A 13,956-nucleotide genomic window follows, 5' to 3' on the forward strand; every position below is an offset into this window, starting at 1 on the left:
TCGGACAGCTGGAGTTGGGGCCCACAAGGGGCCCAATACGATCCAGAGGCGCGCCCTACACCCCTCGGCCGGCCGGAGGTCTTCCCTCCCTTCCACTACCCGGGAACGCGCTGAGGTGTGTACGGGGAGCGGGGCACACTTCCTCCCAGATCCCGCCCGAGACCCGAGGGGGAGCCAGGACCCGGCCTAGAAGGAAAGGGCGTGGCAGGCTAGGGCCGGGCACGGGAGCGCGGGCGGCCTCGGACTCACGTACTGGCTGTGGCGGCGCCGCGGGAGCCCGGCCGCCGGCGGGACAAAAGCGCGGACGGCCCGGCCGGAAAAACCGAAGCCGGCTCCGGGGCACTTCCGAGTCCTCTCTGGGACGCTGGAGGACTGACTCGATGGTATGGCCCCGTGCGGGCACGTGACCCGGGTTGTTCGTTAGCTATTTGAGTGCTCGTTGTGGCGCGCTCTGGGGCCGTGCCAGCGAAGCTCCCCGCGAAGGTTCCAGTTTTCTTAGGACCTTACGTTCAGGGAGAGATCTAAAGTCACGGGTATTTAGTATCTGATGAATGTTATAATCAATCAAGACGGCTGTGATGGCTAACTCATGTGTGCCCTAGGACAAAAGGAAGGAATCTCTTCAAAAGCACAACTCCTGCACTTCAAATCAGTAGGGAAAAGGTGATATAGGGACAATTATCAAGCAGTAGAAAAAAACAAGTTGGCTTCAAACCTCTGCTCCTATATCAGGATAAACTCCAGATACATCAAAGACAAATGTAAAACTTTTAGCCCACACTAACCATTGCTGCTGCTGCTGCTGCTGCTACCACCTCATCAAAGTATTGGGAAAAAGAAACACAGGACATTTCTTTGATCATATTGGAATAGGGAAGGTTTTTTTGTTTGTTTGTTTGTTTTAACACAAAATCCAGAAACCGTAAGAGTGAAGAGTAATCAATTCAAATTCACAAAAATAAAATGTATGTGGTAAAACTGCTGTAAGAAAAGTGAAAAATCAAATTGCTAACTGGGAAAAGCATTCGCATATTACATCACAAAGGGTAAATCTCCCTGATACACAAAGAGCACCTCCAAAACTGATAACAGACCAAAAATCCAATGGAAAAATGGGTTCACAGAAATGTATGTATGTACATACACACACAAATGATTTATAATAAAAATGCAAACCCAAACTGAACAGAGATGCCATTTTTCTTTTATCAGATTGGCAAAGATCCAAAGGTTTGATAGCACACTGGTGCTGGAAACTGGTGGGGAGTATATTAATAAAAAATTAACTAAAACTAATTAAAAGTATTTTATCCATTTAGAAAAAAGTGAAATTGACCTTGTACTTCATTTTACGTGCAAAAATAAAATACACATGGACCAAGATTTATACAGAACTGCATAATCACCAGCATTTGATGTTGTCAATGTTCTGGATTTGGCTGTTCTAATAGCCCAATGAATGAAACCATAGGCACCAAAAGAGTAAAATGCCAGAGGTGATCTTTAAAGATGGTGGCTTGGCATAGGAAGCTTCTAAACTCCCCACCTCCCATAAACACACTGTGGGGCCAACTAGCACCTCTCAAAGTCCAACGACCCCCCATTCCTGGGGTCCCAGATGTCCACCTGCAATCCCTCAAAAGATAAAGTGTGTTCTTTTCTGGGATGTGTTTGTCCTAGCAGAATTAATAGCCCTAGGTAATGCCTAATCTCACAATAACTCAGGCTGACTTGTCTCAGCCCATGTCTCCTCCTTATCAGAGTCATAAATCCCACTGCCCCTTTATGGGCCCTAACTTTATTACCTTACCTACAATAAATCAGAAACTTGTGCACAAGCTGATCACACAGCCCCCAACCCATTGTGTCTGCCAAGTCCTCCCTGTTATAAAAGACCATAAGCTTTCACCATTGGAGCACGCACAGTCACCTCTCATGTGTGTGACCTGCTGCTTGCTGTCTGTGGAGCGTACCCCCAATAAACTTTTTCTTTCACTTTGCTTTGTCTCTGGTAAATTCTTTTACCACCCGCGGTACTGGCCTGCCTTGTCCCACAGCACACACCAAATAAATAGATATATAAGAAGCAATTCCCTCTGAATGAAATCTAGAAACTGGCTAAGTGACTCCCATACATGGGACAAAGGAGAAGACACCCACATGGAAACAGGTAGGAAAGGCTGAGACACACTCTTGCTGTAAACCCCACCCGCAGCACAGTGCTAAAAACTCAGAGGGAATCCCCAGTTCCCAGCTTCTGCCTGAGGAGTAAAGGGTTTGGACTCCACATCTAGCATCTCCAAATTGTAAGACTCCTACCGGTGGGATGGACCTCAAAAACACCTCGCTCTGCAAGCCATGGAGTGTGTGTCCACAAGACCCACAAACTATAGCAAACAAAGACCAGTTAATAATGGGAGTGTGCACTCACTGTGACAACAGTGTTCTGTGCTGACGGAGCAGGCAAAAAATGCCCATCTCCCAGTCTTTTCCTGAATGGAGTCTATTTGCCTGCTTTAAAAGCTACTAGCAGAGGATCAGGCTTCCAATTTAGCACACATCCAAACGGCTGGTGCAATCCTCCTCAGAGACGAGGGAAGCCTGCAGACACTCCCCACTACCCTCTCCCTCCAGCCTACCTCAAATAGCCGTTGTCTGTCTCACTGAAAGGAGCTTCTACAAATGTGTATGTCTCAGCTTTTGTGGCTGAGGCCCAAGGGACATCTCCCCAGGTCACATGGCTCTGATAGCCAACAGGGCTTCCATTCAGGAGTTCCACAGACTGTAGCAAACAAAGAAGCAGTTCTTAACTGGCGATCTCCCCACGGCTCAGGGTAGAGGGAGCAGAAAGTCCCATCTTCCCAGTTTTCCCTTAAAGGGGTCTATTTGCATACTTCCAAATGTGCTGCCTGAGGGCCAGACTTCTATTTAAGCTGGCATCTAAGGGTGGACAGCAATCCTCCATGGAGACAAGGGAGGTATGGGATCATCCCCATTGGCCCTCTTTCTCTAGCCCATCCCAAGTCACCAGTATCTCCCGTGGAAGTGAGACAGGCGGGGAAAGGGCAGGGTACAACCATTCAAAGAATAACATAGCCATTAGCACCAAGATGGTGGCAAGAGTCAACTCCCAGTAGATCTTGAGCTTCAACATATGCTCATTGGTGTACAACAGCATGCTAAATGGCACTCCCACAGGCGCCGCGACAGTTTCAAGGCTGACCATAAAAGGTCAGAAAGTGGGTGGTAGACCAGTTCCTGGGAATCCCAGCCCCCTTCCCCAAAGCAGTTGAAATAATCCTCCCACTTGTTAGCATATGAGGTTACCGAGCTCATAAAGACTAACCACCCGCATATCTTGTGGCCGGTCTCATTTTTCCTAGCCGATCCCACTCTCTGAGGCCACCACTCTCCCTTCTGAGTGAGACGGACTGCATTCTGTCTATAGACTGTGTATCTACTTTACCTTACTTTAACCATCCCCGACCCCCACCCCCTCCACCCTCCTGCCCAATGCCTCGTGACCTCTCTGGCCTCCTTAGACAGCCTGCATTTTGTCCATGGAGTATGTATCTCTCTGAATAAATCTACCTTTGCTCTACGATGGCTCTCACTTGAATTCTTTCCTGTGAGAAGCCAAGGACCCTCACTTGGTGGGGCACGTCCCAGGGGCTTGCCTGAGACCTGGGACATGGCTACATGCACCACATTTTTCCTATATCAGACGTTGCTTATATATGTCTGCTGCCCAATTTTTATTTATTTATTTATTTATTTGGCAGCTGCTGCCTGAGGGAAGGGCCCCTGGATCATCTGGCTCTGATAGACAACAGGGCATGCATTCAAGAGTTCCACAGGACTGTGGTCAAAAAGAAATTCCTAATGGGCTCCGGAGCACCCGATCCCCATGGTTATACATCCTCAGCTCACACAGAGGAGCAAGTAAAAAGTCTACCTCTTGGTTTCTGCCTTAGAAGGACATAGCATTTTACATTCCCAGATGCTGCCTGAGGGTCTAGTGTCCAACAGGCCTGCATCTGGGTGTCAACTGTGAACCTCCCACTTGGGACACTGATGGATATCCACACACCCACAACTACTGGGGCCATTAAAAAAAAGATTTGAGACACAACCAAAAGCATGGAGTAGGCTGATTGACGAGGTTCATCTCCTGCACAAGACCACTGTGTCAAAACTAGGGAAGGTGGCAGCTTAAATCTATAATTATTTCAAAATGAAAGATTTAATTTAAAAAAAGAAGTGTCAGCTGGGTTGCAGTTCATTCTATATGACAATTGAAATAATATATGTTAAACACAGTTTCAGAGATTCAACTAGTGTTAGCCCACATCAGATCATAATTGAACAAAAGGCTTTTAAAAATCCCTGTGGCTTCAAAGATTAGAACAATTATCCTCAGCTTCTCTAAACCGCACGATGTCATCCTGTGCCGTCCAAAGTAAATAAGGATTAAACCCGTGAACGAGAAACAAAAATAAAACTAGACACTAAAAGTAACGAAGACAGATTTGATTTGATTTGATTTGATTTGATTTGATTTGATTTGATTTCTAAGGTGGTAAAAACAAATTTTATTCAGGAACTATTGCAATACAGAAAAAGAGACCTCAGTATAGAACTAGGTTCCTTTTCAAATACAGGATGAGCAGATGGAGACTTATAAGCCAAGGAGCAGGGTCAGGGTCAGCAATGGGAAATTCCTGAGAAGAAACATCAGGGACAGAAGGTTCTGGTTAAAGAATCACACCTAACAGGATTCCTGCTAAAGGCAGGCCAGGACGATCAGACACCAAGGGGGGGGATTGAGAAATGTATGAAGCTAGAAAATGAAACTAAACTATAGTGACCATACGCAGATCCATTGTTGCCTGGAGATGGGAGTGGGGAAGAAGGGAATAATTCCAAAGGGCACTAGGAAACTATTAGAGTGATGGAAATGTTCTATATCTTGGTTAAGGTGATGGTTTATAGGTGAATACATATATCCAATCATATCAAACTGTACTCGTTAAATGTATGTTAATTATACTTCAAGAAAGTTGTAAAAGAAAGAAAAAAAAAAACAAAAAACAAGGGTGAGGAATGAGAAATTTGATCAGATGTTGATGTTTGTGCATAACAAGCCCAGCTGAGAGAATACAGATCACTGTGACAGTCTGTCCAGTGTTCAAATTAAGAGGCTATCTAGCACCTCCATGGACTTCAAAACCATTGTGTCCCAAGTAACGGCTGAATTTAAAGGATGGCCGGAGCCACTTGGAGCTAAGAGGAGAAGCCCATTGGGCTTAGATGCTGACCAGCCCCTCTATTCCAACCTGGGAAAAACTTCAGAGACTAGACTGTCTTTTCTTCTCCCCTCCCCTACTCTCATCCTTTTCTTCTGTGTTTATGGGGGAGGGGAGAGGGGTCAGGAGTTCTTGCCGGTGAGAAGACACAGGATAATGACCTCAATGGGGAAGGACTCCTCAGTCACGGGCTTAGGCAAGAACCAGAAGGAAGTTAGCTTTGCCAGGAAATTTCAACAGCTAACCCTGATTTCTGTATTGACAGCAGTGCCATGTACAAGAACTGATTTCATCTGTGTTCAGCCTCCGAGCTTCAGAAGTACAAAAGATCATTCAGTTGCTAAAGAGTAGGAGTCACAAGCATTTCTGGTACAGTAATCTTCCTACGGCTCAGGCAATGGATATTATGCTGTTTTGCATCCTTTCTGCACAGACTTGAGGCTTGTACTTATGTGGCTGAGTTTCCTGTTTGTATAACGTAGGAGTTGAACCTTTCCACTGTGATTTTTTTCTAGGAGGCCTGCCCAAGGTATGGATCATTCAGCCTGCCCAAAAGTCCAAGGGGGCTCACTCTGTGGTGAGCCTGAGGTCCTGAGGGGTTCCAGAGAAGAGAGGTTGTGGTAGGAGACGACAGCCTGGAGGAATGGACATAGTGGAGGGAAAGGTTGGCTTTGAAAGGGCAAGTGCCAGATTTTTCAGGTACCAAGTTTGTTTTTTTGGTTTTTTTTTAGGCAGTGAATTTATGATTTCAAATACCCAAAAGGGAGCTTCTGGGTGGGTTTCTAAGAAGCCTAAGTAATCAAGGCAGATTTTATTCAGTAGTAACTATCACAATATGGAAGAGAGTCCAGTGTAAGCTGAGCCCAACTTCAACTAGTGCAGAGGGGACTGCGTGTTAAAGAGAGGATGAAGGAATGGAGAGGGAAATTCAGGGAAGTGAAAGTTCACAAAAAGAAGGAAGATGGGCTGGTCTATGTATCTAGGCCATCCGGATTTGATAACTGGTGTTTATCAAAGTTGGACACCCTTTCTCCTACAGAGACTGAGCAACAGGGACCCCATCTATGAGTGTTGGCTGGAACAAATAATTCTTTGGGTAGACTTGAGCTTTCCAGGGAGGAGCATAAAGCGGGGTTGGGTCATCTCAGGGACGCAGCCATAAGTTGTTGGAAACCATGCTAGAATTTTTCAAGTCCCTTAGGGTGGGTGGTGAATAAAATTGTGCTGAGAGTCTGCAATCTTTATAGGTTAAGTTAGAGGCCTAGTTTAGAGTAGGGCTCGGAGGCATCTGAGTCCAGGGTATAGCCAGTCAAAAAGATTTTCTAGACGCTAGGCTTAAGAAACTGCTTTTAAGTAAACATATTATAAAACGTAATTATTGTTGAAATAAAGCTTGTCAGAATAATGACTCAATTTGATTCAAATCAGATTTATAGTTTTTATAATCTTAAACATCTAGTAAATATAGAAGTAGCTTATTTGATTAGTAAACTCAAGTAGAATAAAAATGTATGACTATTACATTTAACGTTAACAATTATGAGGAAATTATGCGCTCACGCCTTTTTAAAAGTTAAACCTATGATATCAAACTAGTCTTATTCATCAAAGGCTTACCTAAATTAAGTGAACTTGATAAATAGTTCTATATTTGGGGGAGTTTTAGGAATATTTAATTTATATAAGCACTTGTTTTTATCTAAGCCAATTCAAATAGAGTCTCTTTAAGGGATTTTATAAGTTAATTTGGTAATACCATTTGCAGGTAGGCAAAGATTATATACACGTAGCAGACATGCATAAACATACAGGCAGATGCAAATGAGAATGGTATGGCTTTCATTTTAAAATTTTAGGCATGAGTCAGTCATAAAAATAATACAAAACTCACTAGTAAGGGTTGGTCCTCATCTCTGCGCACTTTGTATTTTTTATCAGAATTGTGTTTCTGGCAGATGGAGCAAGTTAAAGTTACCTGCTCGATATGGGGGCTCAAACATTTCACCATATATCTGGGGGGAGACTTTTAAGATTTTATTTTGCCTTGATACATAATCTTACAGAGGCTGTGGGCTAAATTTGGGATGAGGGGCTAAGGAGACTAGAAACCGCCGTCTGGGTATCTCCAAGTTCTGCATGAGTGGATGAAATCCTCACTTCCAATTAGTTCTTTTCTCATGTCCAGCTTCGGGTGATGCTTCTGGGGTCCTTGGGGCCCTTGAGGGCCTCTGAGGCGGGGGCAGGGGGCCTAAAGTTTGAGCAACCCCAGGGAAGTCCGAGGCTGGGGTGGGAAGCCTGGGTCCAGTGGGTGAACGGAGGGATACAGGAGGTAGGGGTTTGAGGAGAAACATATCAAAAAATTTAGGAGAGCTGAAAGGAAGATTGAAGGTGGTAAAAGGAGAGAGGAGCAGAGGTGATGGGAAAGGATACATCTCAAAGGAGGTAGTTTGAGGAGATATGAAGAAATTCCAAATTATCCTTAGCAAAGTCATGTCCACAAGAAAGGATGTGAACAGCATAAATGCCATTGGGGCGAAGCACATAAGCTGCAAGAAGTTTGAAAAGAGGGGACTTCAGGAAGGAGGGTATAGCTGGGTGGTAGAGTCCACGCTTAGCGTGCACAAAGTCCTGGGCTCAATCCCCAGTACCTCCATCTTTAAAAACCGAATTACCTCCCCACCTCCAAAAAAATCCAACCAAACAAAAAATAATAATACAAAATTTTAAAATTTCAAAAAAAAAAAAAAGAATAGGGAGCAGAAAAACTTAAGTCTGATCAAGGAGTCTGTCAAAACCTCATATGAATCAGTGAAAAAATTAACATTAATGTAATATGGTGGTCAGATTAGGAAAATGAATTTTAATGAACAACTCCCCCCCAAATTCCAACCACCATATGCTTTTAATAATAAGTATGAAAATAACAAAACAAAGGAGCCATGGATAGGACTACAGGCCCCAGGGGATGTTACTGAAATGCAGGACCATTTCAGGGTCAAGCCACTGCAGACCTGGGCTAATGGAGGCTCTCGGGACCTGCCTCCTGGGGCAGCCTTCTGAGCTTTCCCACCTGAGGACAGTGATTGGGATCAGGCTGTATGGCCTAAATCCGGAGCTAAACTCGCCCACTGTGCCTAGGGAAGGAGACATGCTTCCTGAGGAGCTCAGGAGAGGAAGCAGAGCTAGTTTGGGAGGGTGGGCTGAGTCCAGGGGCCAAAGGGAGCAGAGGGTTTCAGAGCTGTCGGTGAGTGGCAGAGATGAGGGCTGGTTCTCTGTGTGTCCCAAAGAGAATAAGAAATACAAAGCCAAGAACTGAGAGAGGACGGTCATAAGGGGTATGGGACTGGGCTGGGTTAAGGAGCTGTTGTCTAGAAACCAAATAGTCCAGGGGACATTTTGGAAGGAGGTGTCAAAAAATTACCTCCGGGGAAGAAAGGACAGAGACAGCCAAGGGGAAGCCTGGCTACACACCCGCAGGTCACCAAACTTCTCACACATAGAGGGGTGTGTGTGTGTATGTGTGTGTGTGTGTGTGTGTGTGTGTAAGACAAAAGAGAGGTGAGGTGGGGGGAGGGGAGAGATTGATTTCATGAGTTCCTGTGTGTTTCATTTTCTCTTTATATGGCCAAGAAACCAACCAATATTTATTATCCACACATAAAACCTGACTTCACATCCCAAATCTGGTCGGGACTAAGAAGCTCCTTTGTATTTTTTATAACTTCATCTTATCGAAGTAATGCAGGATCATGTTTAAGGAGTAAAACTGGAGAAAAATAATAATTAAAAAAATAAAAAAAACAGCCCTTTAACCTCCCTCCCTTCTTCATCCGGTCCCTAGCCATCCCAGTCTTGTAGCCAGAGGGAGAACCTTGTGGCTTTTGGGTTTGGTTTTTCTGTTACTACAGACTTCCTGCTGTCTAAATTATGTGTTTATATCGCCAGTCCCTGTCTATGGATTCTCTGCTCAAAGGGATCAGGATTAAGTTACTTACACCACCCTCTACCTCCTCACCCTTCTTCCCACGTGACTATTATAGTTTCATTTCCTCCCATACACACATCTACATTTTTTTCTCATTTTTCTCTCTTTTTTGATTGAAGTACAGTCAGTTACAATGTGTCAATTTTTGATGTACAGCATAATGTTTCAGTCATACATATACATACATTTATTCATTTTCATATTCTTTTTGAACAATCATCTTTTTTTTATTGAGTTATAGTCACTTTACAATGTTGTGTCAATTTCTGGTGGACAGCACAGTTTTTCAGTCATACATGAACGTACATATATTCATTTTCATATTCTTTTTCCACCATGAGCTACTACAAGACCTTGAATATATTTCCCTGTGCTATACAGTATAAACTTGTTTATCTATTCTATACATACCTGTCAGTATCTATAAATCTCGAACTCCCAGTCTGTCCCTTCACACCCACCTCCCCTCTGGCAACCACAAGTCTGTATTCTATGTCTGTGAGTCTGTTTCTGTTTTATAGTTAAGTTGAACAATCATCTTTTAACTAAGAAAGTGAAAGAGGATTTTCAGAAATGACAGGAATCAGAGAAACAATACTACTGAAGTAACATTTATGGAAATAAAATACTGCAGGATATTTCAAGCAAAACGGACCCAAGGAAAGATAAAGAAGATGAGACTTCAACACAAAAACAGTTACGGTCAACAAAAATGCCCAAAGTACCGATTGCTACTATACTGCTGATGCAACCATGATTTTTAATGTAATTGTTAGAAAGTAGTACCTAAAATAGAAGAAAGAAAAAAACGGTATTTAAAATTAAGCATCTGAAACAGCGCTTACAGATGATTTCAACCAAATCTGGAAGTTTGGAGGGGGATAAAGAAAGGTAAAGATGTAATAGCATGCATAATTTTTTGTCCTATTGAGAAGTGACCAGCACATCTAAACATTGAGGAAAAAAAACAAAACAAAACAAGTTTGTACATTTTTAAGAGTAATTACATAGAAGTAGGTTACAGAACTTTCAAACCACTAGAGGGGGCACAAAGAAAGAAAATTCTATGATCCACCCAGTCAGGAAAGAAAAGAAACACGAAGAAAGCATGTTCCATAGGAACTGTAAAATAAGAGGACAAAAAAAACTCAAAGCAAATCAGGAATTACACTGATTGTGACAAATTAAGTTCCTTTATCAAAAGACCAAGATTTTACCTTGTGGTAGGTATTTTACCCATTATTTGTGGTCTAACTTTATTTATTTGTGGTACCTTTCATCTTAGATGTAAAATTTTAACGTAAATAGATATGTCAATAATTTATAGTTTCTGGGGTCTGTTTCATGATTTTAAAGCATGTATTTTTATACTTTGATTTTCTTATTTTATTTTATTGAGGGATAATTGACATACAACATGATATTAGTTTCAGGTGGACAACATAATGGTTTGATATTTATATACAGTGTGAAATGATCACCACAATAAGTCTAGTTAACATCCACTACCACATGTAGTTACAATGTTTTTCCTTGTGATGATAACTTTTAAACTCTATTCTCTTAGCAACTTTCAACCATGCAATATAGTATTATTAAGTATAGTCACCATGTTATACATACATCCTCTAGACTTATTTACTTTATAACTGGAAGTTTGTACCTTTGACTATCTTCACCCTTTTCACACACACCCCAACCCCTGCTTCTGGTAACCACCAGCCTGTTCTCTGTATCTATGATTTTTTTCTCAGCTCCACGTGTAAGCGAGATCACATGATATTTGTCTGACTTATTTCACTTAGCATAATGTTCTCAAGGCCGATCCATGTTCTCACAAATGGCAGGTATATATATTTTTTCTTTATCCTTTCATCCATTGATAGACATTTAGGTGGCTTCCATGTCTTGGCTGTTGTAAATAATCCTGTGAACATGAGGGTACATGTATCTTTTCAGGTTAGTGTTTTGTTTCCTTCGGATAAATACCCAGGAATGGAATTACTGGATCATATGGTAGTTCTATTTTTCACTTTTTGAGGAACTTCCATACTGTTTCCCATAGTTGCTGCACCAGTTTACATTCCCACCAACAGTGTGCAAGGGTTCTCTTTCTTCCACATCATCACCAATGTAAAGCATAAATATTGAAATAGAATTTATTTCTTGCAGGTGATAAAGCTGTCTACCTAGAAAACCCAAGAGAACCAACTGGAAAATTACTTGAACTGAGAAGAGAGCTTGAAAGGCCAATCATGTGCCAGATATAAACAAGAAGACAATGATTTATTCCCCATACACTAGCAATACAGAATAAGGACACTTTAAAGTTTCTTTCATGATAGCCAATCTATGAAATAAGACCTAGGAGAAAAAAATCTTAACCATCAATGTGCCTGAAGGCGAAAACTGAAAGACTATATTGAAGGACAAAAAGTGGACTATGTTCTTGGGTGAGAGAGTGACATAAAGATGTCAGTTACTCCGACACAAATCCCATGATGTTTATTTTGAAAAATAGAGAAGATTCTGGAGTTTGAGTGGAAAAGCAAATGTACCTCTGGACCATTAGAAAAGGAAGCATAACCAGAAGTGAGATGCCCGTCAAATCTTACAATGTCACTGAAACAGTGTGTTTCTGATGTGGGAAGGAATGAGTAGGTGAACAGAACGGAGGCTCTGGCAACAGACGCAACCTTGCATGGAAACGTTGCAAGTAATAAAGATGCCGCTTCCATCGCGGGAGAAACTGCAGTTTTTCTAGCAAGTGGTATGACATTTGCTTTCCTTTGGAAACCTTACATTCCCCCAGCACACATACATATACACACTCCTGATGAATATCCATGAAACAAATCCTATAGAATTATCAGCAGATACTAGAAATATTTGTATCATGTGTCTATTGTTGAAAATCATATTTATACTCAAGATATGAAACAGACCCCAGAAGCTATAAAATAAATGATTAGCACGTTTATCTACCTTAAAATTTTACATCTCAGGGGGACGGTACAGCTCAGTGGTAGAGCGCATGCTTAACACGCACAAGGTCCCGCGTTCAATCCCAAGGATCTCCGTTAAAAAAATAAATAAATAAAAATAAATTTTAAAAAATAAAATAAAATTTTGTATCTCTCTAAGGCGAAAATGCCATAAATCAAGTTAAAACACAAGCAATGGGTAAAATAATTTTAGTCACTATCCAAAAGAAAGAACACCTTCAAATCAATAAGAAAAGATAAACAATCCAATATAAATGAGATGGAACAGACAACTCACAGACCTGAAATACAGGTGGGCCAGAAACATGAGCTAGAGATAGGAAAAGGCACACTAAAATAAACCGAGCAAAGTGCAAAAGATTTATGACATCAGTGTTTATTAATAGTGTGCACACATGAAAAGGAATAAAATAACTCCACTTGCAGGAACATGGATGGACCTGGAGATCGTCACTCTAAGTGAAATAAGCCAGAACGAGAAAGAAAAATACCATATGATGTCACTTACATGTAGAATTTTTTAAAAAAGACACAAATAAACTTAATTACAAAAGAGAAACAGACTCATAGACATAAAGAAAAACTTACGCTTACTGGGGGTAAGGAGGGCAGGAGGGGATAAATTGGGAGTTCAAAATTTGCAGATACTAACTGCTATAATATAAAATAGATAAACAACAAGTTTATACTTCATAGCACAGGGAAGTATATTCAATATCTTGTAGTAACCTGTAATGAAAAAGAATGTGAAAAATAACGTATGTGTGTATATGTATGACTGAATCACTATGCTGTACCCCAGAAACTGACACAACATTGTAAACTGACTATACTTCAATGAAAAACGATGCAAAAAAAGAAAATGCACAAAGATGGGCACCATTATACCCTGTTGCTAAATGTACCAATCAGCACACCATTTTTGGAAGGTAGTCATCAAAACCTTAAATGCATGTTCCCTGTGATCCAGAAATCCCCTTCTGTTCAAAGGATATAATTACACAAATGCACAGAAGACACTCACTGCAGCAGTTTTTGGTGTAACAAGAATTTCTGCATATCAGACGCTAATGGTGCACAGAGCAATGGGGGTGTGATGGTCTGAAGTGTCCCTTGCAGGCTTCAGAGCCAAATCCAAACAGAGATACTATGTCCATGAGCAGCCCTTGGCCCTACTCGGGGCAGAGTCTCAGAACTGCACCCAGGCTGTAGGGAGGCTGGTGGAGTCACTCATCCTCTGCAGCTTGACCTCTGCATTGTGCAGGAAAGAACTTGGGCGAGGCGATCTCTGAGATCTCCTGTCTCCTACACTCCATGCAGGAGCTGACCTCTCTTTCTAGTCTCTTTGTTCCCTCCTCCAGTTTCCCTCCTGGGGTCTGCTCAGGAGTTGGTGTGTTGTCCCAGCTGTGGGGCCTTTTGGGGGACCTGGAGGGTTGGTGTTGTGGGTGGTCAAAGAATTCACCAAAGGCAAGGAGAAGTTTAAGAATAAAGGAAAGTTTAATAGACACGTTGATACAGGCAACAGCAGGCCACACAGATGAGAGGTGCCTGTGTGAGCCCTAACTGTGAGCGTGCAGGGTCTTTTATTGGGTAAGGGGCTGGGAACACAAAGGGATAGGGGGCCAGCCTTCTGATTGGCTGTCAGTGAGGTAGGGGGCTT

General features: G+C 42.1%; 1 protein-coding gene and 1 long non-coding RNA gene across 8 annotated transcripts in view; one reads left to right on the forward strand and one right to left on the reverse strand.

Moving 5' to 3' along the window:
- ZFP62 (ZFP62 zinc finger protein) overlaps nucleotides 1–13,956 on the reverse strand; it is a 46,031-nt gene that overhangs the window by 29,640 nt on the left and 2,435 nt on the right. For 2 of the 7 annotated variants that reach the window (XR_004318890.1, XR_004318891.1), the window contains exon 1: nucleotides 254–1,330. The exons of 1 other annotated variant lie outside the window; for it this stretch is intronic. Coding sequence is in view for 2 of the 6 variants with exons in the window: in XM_032477231.1 (XP_032333122.1) it covers nucleotide 254 (1 nt within the window). In the remaining 4 variants the exon portion in view is untranslated. Of the gene's footprint in view, nucleotides 1–253; nucleotides 1,331–2,431; nucleotides 2,560–13,956 lie in introns of those variants that run through there. 4 more of the 7 variants (XM_014553563.2, XM_032477233.1, XM_032477231.1 and 1 more) reach the window with 3 other exon arrangements.
- Nucleotides 340–7,961, forward strand: LOC116662814. Its single transcript, XR_004318902.1, has 3 exons — nucleotides 340–349; nucleotides 7,587–7,592; nucleotides 7,888–7,961. It is a non-coding gene; the product is annotated as an uncharacterized LOC116662814 (long non-coding RNA).

Source organism: Camelus ferus, chromosome 3 (assembly GCF_009834535.1).
Source record: "Camelus ferus isolate YT-003-E chromosome 3, BCGSAC_Cfer_1.0, whole genome shotgun sequence".
Lineage (NCBI taxonomy): Eukaryota > Metazoa > Chordata > Mammalia > Artiodactyla > Camelidae > Camelus > Camelus ferus.